This window comes from Anastrepha ludens, chromosome 2, assembly GCF_028408465.1.
Source record: "Anastrepha ludens isolate Willacy chromosome 2, idAnaLude1.1, whole genome shotgun sequence".
NCBI classification, from domain to species: Eukaryota; Metazoa; Arthropoda; class Insecta; order Diptera; family Tephritidae; genus Anastrepha; species Anastrepha ludens.
The window spans coordinates 151,188,265-151,203,835 of record NC_071498.1 but is presented as its reverse complement, the minus strand read 5'-3'; the positions used below and the strand labels follow the sequence as shown (position 1 = coordinate 151,203,835).

Sequence of the window (15,571 nt, the reverse complement as noted above, 5' to 3'; positions counted from 1 at the left end):
CGTCAATTACTAGTGAATGCTATAATTCTGCTGTATTTCTGCTGCAGGCGTAAATTTCAGCCTCATCACATATCATTGTAATCTTCCACGCACATTTGCGTTATTTATTAAGAATTGTTTCCGCTCTGTTGTCGCTGTTTATATGAGCCACAAATGATTAATAGTACAATGACTTTTTTATAATTAATTAATTTTGCTGCCAACCACAGTCACATAAACTTAACAACATCACTATTCTTGTTTTGTATTCTTTACAGATGATTAAGATGATGGTGACTGTTGTTATTGTATTCACCATGTGTTGGCTGCCTTTCAATGTGCTCGTGGTAAGTGAAACGCACACATGCACAAGCATTCACATATATATATACACATCTGTAGTTTTTCGTATAACAATTAATTAGCACAAACAAAACATATCTCTTATATATCCTTTTTCTCATATATTCGCACAATTTTCGTTTTTTTGTATTTGTATTTGCAGCTCCTACTCAACGACGATGACTTCAATATGTGGGATCCGCTGCCCTACTTCTGGTTTGCATTCCATTGGCTGGCAATGTCGCACAGCTGCTATAATCCAATCATTTATTGCTATATGAATGCTCGATTTCGTGGTGGTTTCCTGCAGATTATTTATCGCGTGCCCGTTTTTCGTCGATGCTTTTGCCTGCGTCGTTATTTGCATAATCGTGGCGATCGAAATTATGATGCTACCGGTGAGATGACCTTCAAATTCAATGCCGATAGAGGTGGAGGTCTGTTGAGGAAACCTAAAATACGCATTAGGTGCCACCCGATTCTGGTTTCTTTTTCTTCTTCTTCTCTATCTTTCCATCGTTTCTTGCTGTATTATTATTTTTTAGATTTATGTCCCTATGTAGTCTGTAGTGTGCATGTCGTTGATTCTGAGTTACTTGTTTCACATTACATTATATTATATAATAATACTTGTACTCTTGTTTAGGGAGCGTCCTGGAAGCGCCCTGGAAGCGCCGCATGTGTTTAGTCGTGACTACCATTCGGTTAATTCCGTCGCTGGCAAACCCTGAGAATATGAGTTATGAAATAATAGAGAGAGTTGATTTCTAACACTGATTACCGCTCGGTAGATAATGGCAAAGCTCTAAATGTATTTCATAAAAACCAAATGGCGTTCAAAGACGGTGATCTAGAGCCAGATGTCGAGTTAAAAAATACATTCCATGTTATCTGCAATATCATAAGCTAACTTATCTTATCTTATCTTATCTTATCTTATCTTATCTTATCTTATCTTATCTTATCTTATCTTATCTTATCTTATCTTATCTTATCTTATCTTATCTTATCTTATCTTATCTTATCTTATCTTATCTTATCTTATCTTATCTTATCTTATCTTATCTTATCTTATCTTATCTTATCTTATCTTATCTTATCTTATCTTATCTTATCTTATCTTATCTTATCTTATCTTATCTTATCTTATCTTATCTTATCTTATCTTATCTTATCTTATCTTATCTTATCTTATCTTATCTTATCTTATCTTATCTTATCTTATCTTATCTTATCTTATCTTATCTTATCTTATCTTATCTTATCTTATCTTATCTTATCTTATCTTATCTTATCTTATCTTATCTTATCTTATCTTATCTTATCTTATCTTATCTTATCTTATCTTATCTTATCTTATCTTATCTTATCTTATCTTATCTTATCTTATCTTATCTTATCTTATCTTATCTTATCTTATCTTATCTTATCTTATCTTATCTTATCTTATCTTATCTTATCTTATCTTATCTTATCTTATCTTATCTTATCTTATCTTATCTTATCTTATCTTATCTTATCTTATCTTATCTTATCTTATCTTATCTTATCTTATCTTATCTTATCTTATCTTATCTTATCTTATCTTATCTTATCTTATCTTATCTTATCTTATCTTATCTTATCTTATCTTATCTTATCTTATCTTATCTTATCTTATCTTATCTTATCTTATCTTATCTTATCTTATCTTATCTTATCTTATCTTATCTTATCTTATCTTATCTTATCTTATCTTATCTTATCTTATCTTATCTTATCTTATCTTATCTTATCTTAGTTTAGACTATTCCTGAGCCCCAGGTGAAGATTTACAAAAACAAAGTTTTGCCTAGATTCCTAGATATACTGTTTCTTGTTTTAATTAAGGAGCACACTGAGTATCTACATTTGATCCATTGTTAAATTGCGGTTATTTCCCCGAAATATCTTCACACAAATCTAAAGGATTTTGTGAGGTTTTAACGCGCCGCTGCTTATCAAGCAATTGTTTTAAATTTTCGGTGTCTAACTGGCACTCACTTTTCTAATTGAAACTCAAATGAGTTGACAAAATTTTACCAAATCCTTTAAAGCCAATGTGCAACTCTTTTTCTGGCTACGCCATTTTTATTGTGCGATCATACACCTCTAATTTCTTGGCTGCAGGGTCTGCTGTTAACAATTCTCCACCCTGCAAGCTCCAACATGTCTAACGTTTAACCGTAGCAGAGTAAGGGCCAAATTATTCATATCTTCAAAGATGTATCCTATTTTCAAATAATTTTATGGAATTCTATAAGCTCGAATCTCCAGCTGATAATTTATTGGTGTATTTACATACGAGTACGAGGTATGTTCAAAAAGTATCGCGAATTTTGAATTTTCGCAGGTTACGTATATTCGAATTTCGATTTTCTTGTGGCGATATGTTAGTGCTCTCACTCATACCGACGAGTTCGGCCAGTTTGAAAGTTCAGTTAATTGTTGACAGCTGCTTTACTTGCACGTGTTTCGGCTCGTCTTCGATTTTTACCTATTCAAAAAGATGGATCAAAGAACCTGTATCAAATTTTTTGTGAAAAACGAAATTAAGTCCGCGGATGCATTCCGAATGTTGACTCAGTGCGGTGTCATACGAAGAAGCTACCTTGGACCAAAGCAACGTTTATCGGTGGTACAAAATGTTCTCAGAAGGCCGAGAAGATGTGAACGACGAAAAGCGTGCCGGACGCTCGAGCACTTCAACAACAGTCGAAAAAAATGATGAAGTGAAGAAAGTGGTATTGGGCAATCGACGAATCGCCGTTAGAGAAGTTGGTGAGGTCCTAGACATATCGACTGTTTCGAGCCGATTTCGTTCTATTTTTTTCAATGATTTGGACATGAGACGGGTCGCCGCAAAATTCGTACCAAAACTGCTCAATTTCGACCAAAAGCAGCATCGCAAGAGCATTGCTAATGAGATGTTGGACTCTGTTCCCGACGACCCAAATTTGCTCCAGAGGGTGACGAATCGTGGGTTTATGGTTATGACGTGGAAACCAAAGCTCAATCATCACAATGTAAGCTGCCGCACGAACCAAAACCGAAAAAAGCGCGCCAAGTTCGGTCGAATGTAAAAGTTTTGCTTACCGTTTTCTTCGATTGCAGCGGCGTTGTGCATCATAAGTTCTTGCCACAGAGTAAAACGGTCAATAAGGAATATTACCTGCAAGTTATGCGCAATTTGCGCGAAGCAATCCGCCAGCAACGCCCGGATTTGTGGAAGAACAAACATTGGCTCTTGCATCACGATAACGCCCCTGTTCACACATCGTGACTTGTGCGCGACTTTTTGGCCAAAAACAACACACTAATGATGCCACAGCCGCTGTATTCTCCAGATCTGGCCCCCTGTGACTTTTACTTGTTCCTGAAACTGAAGAGGCCCATGAAAGAACGACGTTACGCTACGATTGACGAGATAAAGACGGTTCGACGCCGAGGAGCTGAGAAAGATAAAAAATAATGATTTTTTGAAGTGCATCGAAGATTGGAAAAAACGTTGGCACAAGTGCATCTCATGGGGATTACTTTGAAGAGAATAAAATAGATATTAATGAATAAATAAATAATTTTTGAAAAAAAGACAAAATTCGCGATACCTTTTGAACGCACCTCGTACATACATATAATATATGCATATTTGGTTGGAAATGTAAGTTCTATTTATGTTTTTCTAAAGGCCAAATGCATGATGGCTTCTGATTTATGTATCATTTAATTGAAGAAATGAATTCCACTTAATTTTATATTTGCTTGCAAATTTTATTTATTGGAAATAGAATCAGAAATCAATTGAAATTGAAATATGCAATAAAATAAAATACATTTAATATCTCTCTTATTAGAAGAGTAGAACAAATAGAAATTGTTTGTCCTTCCAATGAAAATCAAACCAAAAAAAAAAAAAAAACAAAAAAAATCAATGAACTGCAAAAATGTTTCTTTTCTTTAAAATACCACTCAAAGAGATGCACTAAATATTTGTAGTATGCATATTCAGAAATTCTGTGGAGTATTTATTTTTATGTTGCACATGCAAAGTTAGTGCATATGTAGTTGTGTGCAACTTACAAGATGTTAATTTATTTCGGCATCAAAAATATGAGTTTAAAGACATTGCAAATAGTTTCATATTTCATAAAAGCAAATATCTTCTTTTTAAAACTTTTTGCTTTCAACCAACCAAGGCACGGACGATGCATTCCACTTGCAACGGGTGAACACCTCAACCACTTACATCAGTACACGAAGAAAACTCCGAGCGAATTCTATGCAAATGGTAAGTAAGAGAGCTTTTGATACACAATTCGCAGTAAAAAAATTGTAACTTCTCTTGCGATTACGTCAGGAGTAACTTGAGAAAGTTTTTTTTGAATTTTAGTAGAGACTTTTCTTATTTTACGTAGCCTGTTGAAAGTATTGATAAGCGAATTCTTCTTTAAAGTTACTATGAACGTGTCAATATGGCACTAGCGAGTTTTTCCCCTGTCACCAAATCATTCGAATTTTGACGATTGACTTATACGGCTAATACTGTTGTACATAGAATACTCTGTGGACAAAAAGTAAGGTGAGTTTATTTGTCAAACTTCGCGGGATTAAAACTTCGCTCTAGTTATTTTTTTCATGAGTTGGCAGCACTGTTAATAACTTCTGGGCCAACTTTCATGTGAATGTCGTTATCAGTAATATATTTACGCTTGTGTTTACCAAACGACCAAGAGTGCATTTTTCGATTTTTACAATGTCTGATTTGATTGAGTAGAGAAGTGCAATCAAATTTTGTTTGCGGAATGAAATTTCGTTTAGCATGTTGCAGAAGGCATTTGGTGATTTGGCCATGTCGCAGAAAAATGTTTATAAGTGGTACAAAGACTTCAAAGAGGGTCGACAACGTGTTGATGACTTGGAGCGCTCCGGACGGCCATCGACATCAACAGATGACCAACTCGTCAATAAAGTGAAGGAGTTAGTGCTCAAAGATCTTCGGTTGACTGTTAAAGACCTTACTGATATAATCGAAATATCAGAAGGATCTGTGAAAACCATTTTGAAAGACCATTTGGACCTACGAAAAGTCAAATCTCGTTTGGTACCGAAAACTCTCAATTTCTTGGAAAAAAGTCGTCGCGTTGATGTGTGTGAAACAATGCTTTCAGACTATCAGGACAAGCTCAAATGCATCATTACGGGATATGATACTTGGAAAGTGCACGTCAAAGTCGTTCCAAAATAAAGGTCATGATGACAGTTTTTTTCGATTTTCGTGGTGTTTTGCACTATGAATTCCTTCCACCTGGCCAAACTGTTAATAAGGAATATTATTTGAGCGTTATGCATCGTTTACGTGAACCAATTCGTCTAAAAAGACCAGAATTATGGGACAACAACTCTTGGTTTTTGCATCACGATAAAGCACCGTCTCACACTCCACTCGTTCTTCGTGACGATTTCGCCAAAAATTCCACGCATATCGTTCCGCAACCACCGTATTCGCCTGATTTGGCTCCGTGTGACTTCTGGCTATTACCAAAACTCAAGAGACCACTCCGGGGAACGCGTTTCGAGTCGATTGAGAGATAAAAGCTGAATCGAAGAAGGTGCTGATGACTATACCGGAAATGGACAATTTGGCATGTTTCGGGGATTGGAAAAATCGTTGGTATAAGTGCATTTCATCGAGAGGGGATTATTTTTGAAGGGGATGAAATTGTTGTACAAGAGTAAATAAAGATTTTCATTTTACAACCAAATTCATCTTACTTTTTGCCCACAGTATATAACTACAATTTTAGCTCAAGTTATAAAAAAAATATTCATATGAATTATTTTCCTGCAACCACTCACATAGGCTGCTGCTTGTGTTTTCAAATCATTTTGTTCACATGGGAATAGAAGTTGCTCTAAATAGACTTCCAAGGCTATGATAGCTGGAACTCCCGGTGGTGGTGAGTATTCCAAATAGATATCTATGACACCTATGGGATATCTGGATATCTGTATATTATTATATATGAGCAGTCATCTGGGTATCTATGCAGTGAGTCTGAACATAACTTCAAGTCCCATTTGCGGAGCTATCCGGTGAATGAAGAAATTGAATAATTCTAGCCTCGACTGCACAACTCCTAATTTCACTTTTAATATCCCTAAGTCTGCAAAGCTTTCGAGCTTGGATATCAGCCTACTGCGGAATCGTATCCTCAGCACAAAGCAATTGCCACATTCGTAACTGATACTTCTTAGCTGATAACCATTGCAATATCGCCCTTATTTTGAGCTCCTTCCTTCGCCTGTCGAACGGAAACGCATGTATTAGAGTCACGTCTCAGTAAGCCACTTGCATTGGAGAATCCTGGTTGGTTGGTTGGTTGGTTGAAGTGATGATTCTCCTAGAATACAACTAGTACTACTGCACCATTTTGTTGCCACATCCTCGCTATCAACTAGTTAAATGGAGTATTTCTTCACGACTACTGTATACAATTTATTCAAGAAGCAATGAACTTTGTTGTGGAAAACTGATGGAGAGGTAGATATGTATGTGTCTGCAGCGACGGCCAAACTACGCTCATGACATTAGGCAACCCTTCAACCACTACAGATTCTGTAAATCCAGGCTGAACTATGTCGGTAGATATAATGTCCATGGGTCCCGGGACACGTGGGTATCGTGGGTAACGAGACCTCTGACTCTTTAGCGAGGATGGGCTCTGAGGCCAACTTTTTACCTGACATGTCCAAGTATTACAATTCCTCCTATCATTAAGCAGAAGGGACTGTAGGCAGCTGGTTGGATGGATGAAAAATGGAAAAGGTAGGCAACTCAAGCAATGCACTTTGCCCAGCATGTGAAGAGTAGGATGAGATGGCGGACTACTTTCTGTGCATCTGCCCGACCTACGCTTAGTCAAGTTTTAGGTTTTTGGCACTGATGGCAGTGATATGTGAAGAAGCGAATACCTTCGCACCTTGGCACCACAAGATCTAATCTGATTTCTTCGGAGGTCAGGTAGATTTAAAGAAACTTACAAAGGGAACCCGACTACAGTACAATGGACCCAATGTTGTCTGAGTGCTGTACTGCCTAGTTTGTCCCGGCAAAAAAAAATATATTATATATATACCTACAGTCTATGCGACTGAGAAACCATATAAGGTTGTTTACGTCTATACCAGCCAGCTCTTTGAGCTCTTTAAAAAAGTAGCTTTCTAAGGGCTAACATACTCGCCTCCCATAGGGTGGGACATTCACAGAGGAAGTGTGAGATAGTTTCCTTTTTCTACGGAGAAACCTACTAATCTAACCTTGCTTAATACTGCCTAAAGTTGTTATTATACTCAATGAACTTGAAAAAATCGATTAATATTTAAACAATACTTCGAAAAGAAGGCCAAGAAGCTGAATATAGGTAAATTTAAGTTCTACATTTTATTTTTGCTTACAACATAGAATACAAAACATATCCAGCTCATATGGGTACCAGAACATAAACGAATACCTGAGAACGAAGTAGCGAATGCATTGGCTGAGAGGTTGCGACCTCGTTATTGATAGCATCCGAGCCCTTCCTTTTTATGCGGGAACACTTTATGGTGTGATGGGTGAGGAACTTAGAAGCGAAGGGCTCAGGCTACGAGATGTAAGCTGAAACTATGCCAGGCGAAGTCCTTACGTACGGTATATAATCAAAATATGTTCAGGCAACTCATAACCCTTCCTAAGAACAAACTGAAAATGTCCAGACACATTCTCACAGGTCACCACAGTTTGCGCAGCAATCTGCAAAAGCTTGGGATGTGGCCGACTGACTCTTGTCGCTTCAGCGACCAATCTCCGGAAACTTCAACTTATCTGTTTCTATAGCGAGAAAAGGGATGAGATATATTGGTCTGAAAATAGGCACAATCCCTAAACCCAACCAAGTTCCCTCTTAGTTTTATTGATCATGTTGGGTTTGGAAGAGGTTAAGTAAAGGGCACAAACGACGATGTGGTCAAAGCGCATACTTCATTTTCATTCAATCATTTAGCATTGTTTATTTTATTACACTACAAAGGTACTGTTTTTGCATATTGGATTTCCTACTGGGTGTTAAGCCACATCTGCATGCACCGTTGAGCCTGAAAGTATGCAATGGCAATGTCTTCTGTCGCACGAATCACTGCAATCAAATGAAAAGCAGCAGAAAAGCAGCGATAATAAAATATAGCAAACATAGAGTTGTAGAAAAGTTTCAGCTCATATTCAATATATTCTCACAGATATACAAGGTTTTTCAAAAGGTGCATTTTCAAATTTCGGGGACAATGTACATTCGACTTTCGTTTATCATTTTTGTTTATGTTTGTACACTCGTCTCGAAGATAAGTTCACGGTTTTGGCAATATACTCGTAGCCTGTTTAGTTTGTTTGTGAGAGGCATAAATAGGTAAGTATCTTGCGTGTTCATCGATTTTCTGCTATCGTATCTTGGACTCTCCCAAAGGCACGATTGGGCTTTAGTTTCGATTCATAACTATACAGTAAACCCATGACTCGTCATCGGTTATGACCCTTTTAAGCAAATCCTTGCCATCATTCAACAATTCCTGCAACATTCAGCAATTTTGGAACGAACTTCGCTGCCTCACGCTTCATGCCCAAATTTTCGAAAAGATTGCATGGCATAAGCCAACCGATATGCCGATATGCCGACATCCTCATCAACTTTTGTAATTGTGATTTGACGATTCCACATAACAATTTTCTCACTTTTCATCGGTTGTTCATGTGCTGGGGCGTCCAGAGCGAGCGTCGCCATTCACATCTTCTCGACCTTCTTTTCAAAACTTGTACTACTTTTAAACATTTTTTTGACTCAGAATACTCTCTCAACATTTAAAGTGTTTTTGAGCACCTAATTCCATTTTTGACACAAAATTTGATGCAACTTCTTTGCTCCATTTTTTTCGATAGCAAAAAATCGCCGAACACGCAAAACTCTGGTCTTATTTAAGCCTCTCACAAATAAACTAAATAGATTACGAGTATATTGGTAAAATCGTTAAAATATCTTGGGGATGAGTGTACCAACATAAACAAAAACAATAATCGAAAGCCAAATGTACGTTGCCCGCGAAATTTGAAAACTCACTTTTATTGTAACAAACCTCGTACAGTGAAGAGCAGAACTGGCTAAATGCTTGCCACATTCATGCATTTTTGATTACTGCAGTTTTTTTTTTAAAGTAATGCTACCAAATTTTCAGGTTAAGTGCTTCATTTAATAAGAAATAAAACGTATAAGTTAAAGTTACGAAAATAACAAAAAATTTTATTGAGCCAATTTTGCTCGGCGATAACTTTTATTGCATAAAACTCAATAGTAAAATGTAATCCTCATAAAAATATCTGCCGTTTGGAGTCGGCATGAAACTATAGGTCCCTCCATTTGTGGCACAACAGCAAGACACACACCACAAATAGGAGGAGGAACTTATATATATATGTATCTCGACATGTTCTCGACCAGTTTTTCAATAGTTAAGCGTGCAAGATCACGCCATTCCTTCTGAGCTCTTGACACTAGTTCGTCAATGTTCTTGGCGACCGCATCTTTTGGAATAGCTCTCACATTTTCAATAGGGTTTAAGTTAGGATTTGTGCTGGCTATTCTAAAAGCTTGAAGTCGTGATTTTTGATCTACTCTTGAACAATTTTCGCGTATGTTTTGGGTCCCCGTCATGCTGAAATATAACCCTTGCTGTTGGGCATGGACTTAGTTTAAAAAAGACCGGCAAATTGGTCTGTAAGATATTCGGATTGTCTGTTTTTTATTCTTTCGAATACTTGTGGCAATGGACGAATATGCCACCACATGAAGCAGCCCTACTCCATAAGGCTACCACCGCCATGCTTCATTGGTTGTTTTACTTGTGCCTTGAGACTTTTGCAGCTTTTCATGCGGTCGGTGCAGGTAGAACTGCTTTGCATTTGACTTAAAACGGTTAATATGAATCTCATCAGACAATATCACTCTTTTTCAGTCGTCAGTCCTCAGCATTCCAGTGTTTGCTTTTTTGCAGAATCCCAAGCTCGCTTTCGTGTTTTCATCGAACAATGCTGGCTTTTGTGGCATGATGGCGGCATTCAACCGCCATTTGATTAAATACTTTTTAAACAACCACATTTTTTAGTTTTTTTTTTGTCTATGGCGAGTCAAGAAACACTACATTTTAACAACAGAAAAATAACGGAAGGATAACGGTATAAAGAAGAAAGCATTACTGACGAATTTAATCACGTGCAAAATTCTCTAGATATAATTTTGTTGTTATTTTTGTAATATCTTTGCTATTTTCAAATGTTTTTGAAAATTGAACTAATACGTTTAATTTCTTCATAAATGAAGCACTTAACCTGAGATTCCGATAGCATTCTTTGAAAAACTACTATACATCAAAAATACAGTATGTCAAGAAAGAATTTTGACTTTTTTTGAAAATAAATTAAAATTTTCGACTTCAATAGACATTTTCAAAACTCTTTGTTGACACACCGTACATATATTTTCAATTTATGCGTTCATCATCTGTTAGTAAGATTGGGTAGTCGAAAAGGTCTTTTCGTATTTTGTCAATAGATGTCGTTGGAGTCATCTATCTCCAGTGCTACCAATCACATTGAGTCATATCATATGGTGTTAGAAAGGTGACATTTTAAGCTTCATTTAACAAAAAAAAATTAAATTCGAAGAAGTTGAAAAAAAGTTATAGCTGTGCAAAAATGAGTGAAAATAATGAAGAAATTCGCTATATTTTGAAATTTTTGTATAAAAAAGGGAAGAATGCCACGCAAGCCACCAATGAAATTTGTGAAGTTTACGGATACGATGCTGTATCAGCTCGTGTAGCACAACAATGGTTGGCTCGCTTCCGTTCTGGAAGTTTCGATGTGAAAGATGCACCTTGCTCCGGTCGACCTATCGTTGAAAAAGTCGATGAAATTATGGAAAAGATTGACCAGGACCGTCACATAAGCTGCCATGACATCGCCAAGGCAAAAACATTCATCATCAAACGGTTTTGAACCATTTAAAAAGGCTGTTTACAAAAAGAAGCTCCATGTTTGGGTACCACATGAATTGTTTGTGAAAAATTTTAGGGACCGAATTAACATCTGCGATTCTTTGCTGAAACGAAATGAATTCGAACCATTGCTGAAGCGAATGGTAACAGGAGACGAAAAGTGGATCAAATTCGACAGTAATGTGCGGAAAAGATCATGGTGCAAGGGCGGTGAAGCTCAACAAATGGTCGCAAAGCCAGGATTGACGCCTCCAAAATTTATGCTGTGTGTTTGGTGGTATTGGAAAGGAATCATCCACTATGAGCTGCTCCAGCCAGCTCGAACGATTGATTCTACACTTTACTCTCAACAACTGATGAGATTGAAGCAAACAATCGAAAAAAAACGGCCAGAACCGATCAGCAGAAAGGGCGTCGTCTTCCATCAGGACAACGCTAGGCCACACAAATCTTTGATGACTCGGCAAAAACTAGGAGAGCTTGGCTGGGAGGTTTTGATGCATCCACCATATAGCCCTGACCTTGCACCATCAGACTACCATTTGTTTCGGTCAATGCAGAACTCCCTTAATGGAGTAGAGTTGGCTTCAGAGAAGCTTGTGAAAATTACTTGTCGCAGTTTTTCGACGAGAAACCACAAAAGTTTTACACTGATGGAATAATGTCTCTAGAAGAAAAATGGCAAAAGGTGGTCGACCGAAATGGTACATATTTAGGTTTAATAAAGTTCATTATAAATATAAAAAAAATGAGTTGAAGTTTGATTAGAAATACAAAAAGACTTTTTCGACTACCCAATATTTCACTCTATGACGACACATACATATACATATTTTCTAGCCTAATATTCTAACAATTCACTAGTCCTATAACTTTTGCCATCGATGTATTTGAAGTAAGCACCTAATTTCGTCTCTCTTTCTTATTGCAGAGTCAATTTTCATGTGCAGAGCCCATGGTGTTACGGTAGTGCCAGTCCCATAGATGTATCCAGTCATATGTCGCCACACCGCCCACAAGAACAAAAGTTCAACCGCCCATCAGAACATCTCGCCTTTTGTGATGGAAAATACTACGCCGTAACTATATTAGAAGGGAGAGCAGATCATCAGCGAATGCAAAACTTAGAGCTGACTTACGGGCCATACAAATTTTATGTTTAACTGTGAAATTGCGCTCGACACACCCACAACAGACGTGCATCTTCATATAGATATATTTGTTAGTAAAAATATTTATATTAAAAAAGCGGAGAGAAATAACATTTTTCAAGAAAATAAACCAAAGAAGAGCTTAGCTTTTAAGTTGCCAGCAACTCTATTACAGTTAAGCTGAGAATCAAATTTTACCAAAGAATATCCTAAGAGCGTTTGTGTAAATCTATGTGTGTTCGATGCATGTACGACTAATTTAAAATGTGCGTGTATGTGTGCTTAAGTATTTTACATGCATTCTAAAAGTCACCTTATCGATTTCTTGAAGGCATCAACTTATATTGTCAGCTATTATTGGGTACTTAATTGAAATTTTTAACTATGGTATTTGCTAGTCACGTGAAAACCAAAAATTTATACAAACTTGCTTGTAAACTTGGTATGAAAATTATACGAAGTAATTATTTTGCAGCTTACATACATACAAAGGTATACGCATAAGTGCTTTCATTTACGAATATGGATTGCATGCACCTCTGCGAACACATTTTGAAAATACTGAGCATCTGTACACAATAAGTGAAGTTTTTAATGTAGACAAAGAAGAAAATAAACTATGTAATATAACAAATAAAAAATAATCATTTAAACAATTTTGAATATCATGTAATAAATGTGAAGAAAACAAAACTGATGTCTTTTAATTCTATTATTTGTGTGTACTAGCAAAATACCCGGCATGCGTTGTTCCATCATTAATATAATACAAGCGCCCTGAACAACAGAATACAGCAGAATATGCAAGGTGGTGCAAAATTAATCGCCCCATCGGAAGATTTATAATTTTCGCAAAGGGCGTTGCACGTCTATTATTTCGACACTAGTGAACTAGACAACTGGCGTAGATATACAAACATACAATCAACGGAGTGTGTTAAGGCCAAAATAAAGGTCTTTATTACTCAAAAAAAATTTTTCTTTATTATTGCCTTATTATTGTCTTTATTATATTTGTCGTATTCTGTTTCCATACCTTTTCCCGCATATCATTTTTTCCCACAGAATAGAAAACAAAACGCCCCTTGATCGAAAATTTTAATAGCAACGGGAAATAATTTCTAAATTTTACTACAACAACGTTTTTTTTTATTTCTGAATTTCTATAATTAGATTTATACTAAAATACGGGCCAGATCTGTGGAGCTTTGTGCTTTAGTTTTCTTGTTTGAAGTTCTTAGTCTCATTTTAAGGTTTTTGCCGACGAATTGGCCAACCGTGGATCAGCGGTGCCCCCACAGGGGCCAGAGCCAATAATCGGAATCAGTCCCGCAGGAATCAAGAATTGGATCAGCGATTATGTAGGCATTCTACATAAAGAGCGATGGTCCGGTCTAGAACGCTGCAGAACTGCAAAGTGTTTTGTGACAAGTCCGAACAGAAAACTGTCAAACTTTCTACTAAAACTTAGAAGGAAAGACATTCGGTTGATGGTCGGCATCATTACAGGACACAACCCATGGGGTCAGCATATGACCACCATTGGAATCATCGAGGACCCGGTATGCCTGTCGTGCTTGGAGGAGGCGGACAGCACTGAGCACTTTCTCTGTGAGTGTCCTGCCTTTGCTAGAGCACGACTACGAGTTTTGGGCTCCGATGTCATGAGAATGAGTAATATTCGTTCTCTAAAACTGGAGGATACTTACAGATTTGCCAAAGAATCTGGAAAATTCTCACAGGACTAACTATCTCTATCTCTGTCTCTATTATTTTCTATCTCTTTCTCTGATACTTTTCTCCCTCCCGCCTTGACTATCTACCCCCTTTCCAGAGCTTTAAATACAATGGGCTCTTTAGCCTGGGTGTTTTAGGAGCCACCAAATCTCCTGGTGCTCCTTGGCTCGACCTTTTCAAATTCAATTCAAATTCAAGGTTTTTGCGATCTAGTCGTAGCAAGAAATGCTTACTGCTGCATCTCTTTACTGTTTCAGTGACTGTGTCTATGCCGACGCCTTATTTACCAATATGCGTTTGTGATTATTCTTTGCATCTTAGACTGACTGCTCTGTATAATTTGTAGATTTGATTTACTGGCAGTCCGCCACATTTCTAGTCCGTATGCCCATGCCCGGTCCTATTATTGATTTATGTAATATTTGCTAATTAAATAAGCTAAGGTTTGATCGTTTTCCTAGTAGCCAGTAGATTTTTAATTGTGTATTCAGTTTTGTGGCTCCACAAATTTTGGTATAACAAAGTGCAACCTTCAAGTAGCTCAAAATTCTAGATGATTGTAATATTTTTTTCCCTGACGATGTTGTGCAATTTCTCAATACAAGGAATGCGCGAAGTTTTTGATGTGGATAAGTCACTTCAGATGTTTCAAATTTTGTTGAAAATTTGTCGAGTTCTCATAGATCTTGAACAAAATGGGAAACTTTGAGTTTTATATTGTAATATTTTTTGCAGAATGAATAGTATTTTTTATTGGGCTAGGGAATAAGTACATAGCGTTTTTTATTTTATTTTATTTTTTTTGAGCTTAATCCATCTCGGCTATTGCCGGAGATTACACATCCCGGATAAAATTTTCAAGGGATTGTGCTCTGGTGGAGCGTAGTCCAAGTTCTACGCCCATGCGATTACTATTGCTTAAATATTTAAAAATCTACGAACTATTGCACATGTGTCTAGTATGGTCGACTTCAACATGTCTTCTAAGAGGTGTTGGCAGTCATACTTCTTCAAGTTTTTTATTAAATGCTTAGGCACTAATCCAGTGGACGATATAATTATTGGAATTATATTCACTTCCCTCGCTTTGTACATCCGTTTTAGTTCTATGGCCAAAGCTGCATACTTCGATACTTTGGTGGAGTATGTGCTTTGGATGTTGCGATTAAGGGGTAACACCACTGTACACGCGTAAAATAAACACGATTTTTAAAGATTTTTTTTGTATAGAAGGAAAGGGAAAACAATCACTCTGATTTGGGAAG

At 36.9% G+C, this 15,571-nt stretch overlaps 1 protein-coding gene across 2 annotated transcripts; it reads left to right on the top strand.

Moving 5' to 3' along the window:
• Positions 1-261: 261 nt before the first annotated feature.
• Positions 262-13,186, top strand: LOC128855602 (RYamide receptor). 2 transcript variants are annotated; one of them, XM_054090635.1, is made up of 4 exons: positions 262-326; positions 485-719; positions 4,536-4,627; positions 12,350-13,186. In XM_054090635.1, exons 1-4 carry the CDS (start codon positions 267-269, stop codon positions 12,386-12,388), a joined length of 426 nt encoding a protein of 141 aa, XP_053946610.1. In that variant the 5' UTR covers positions 262-266; the 3' UTR covers positions 12,389-13,186. The 2 variants fall into 2 exon arrangements, with proteins under 2 accessions (XP_053946610.1, XP_053946608.1); XM_054090633.1 differs by having other exon boundaries at positions 485-789.
• The last annotated feature ends 2,385 nt before the right edge of the window (positions 13,187-15,571 follow it).

Bases quoted from the DNA above. Each gene is read 5' to 3' on its own strand.
- LOC128855602 (XM_054090633.1), top strand. From the start codon at position 267: ATGATGGTGACTGTTGTTATTGTATTCACCATGTGTTGGCTGCCTTTC. The intron at 790-4,535 runs GTGCCACCCGAT...CAACCAACCAAG, and splicing joins AAACCTAAAATACGCATTAG to GCACGGACGATGCATTCCAC. The intron at 4,628-12,349 runs GTAAGTAAGAGA...TTCTTATTGCAG, and splicing joins GAGCGAATTCTATGCAAATG to AGTCAATTTTCATGTGCAGA.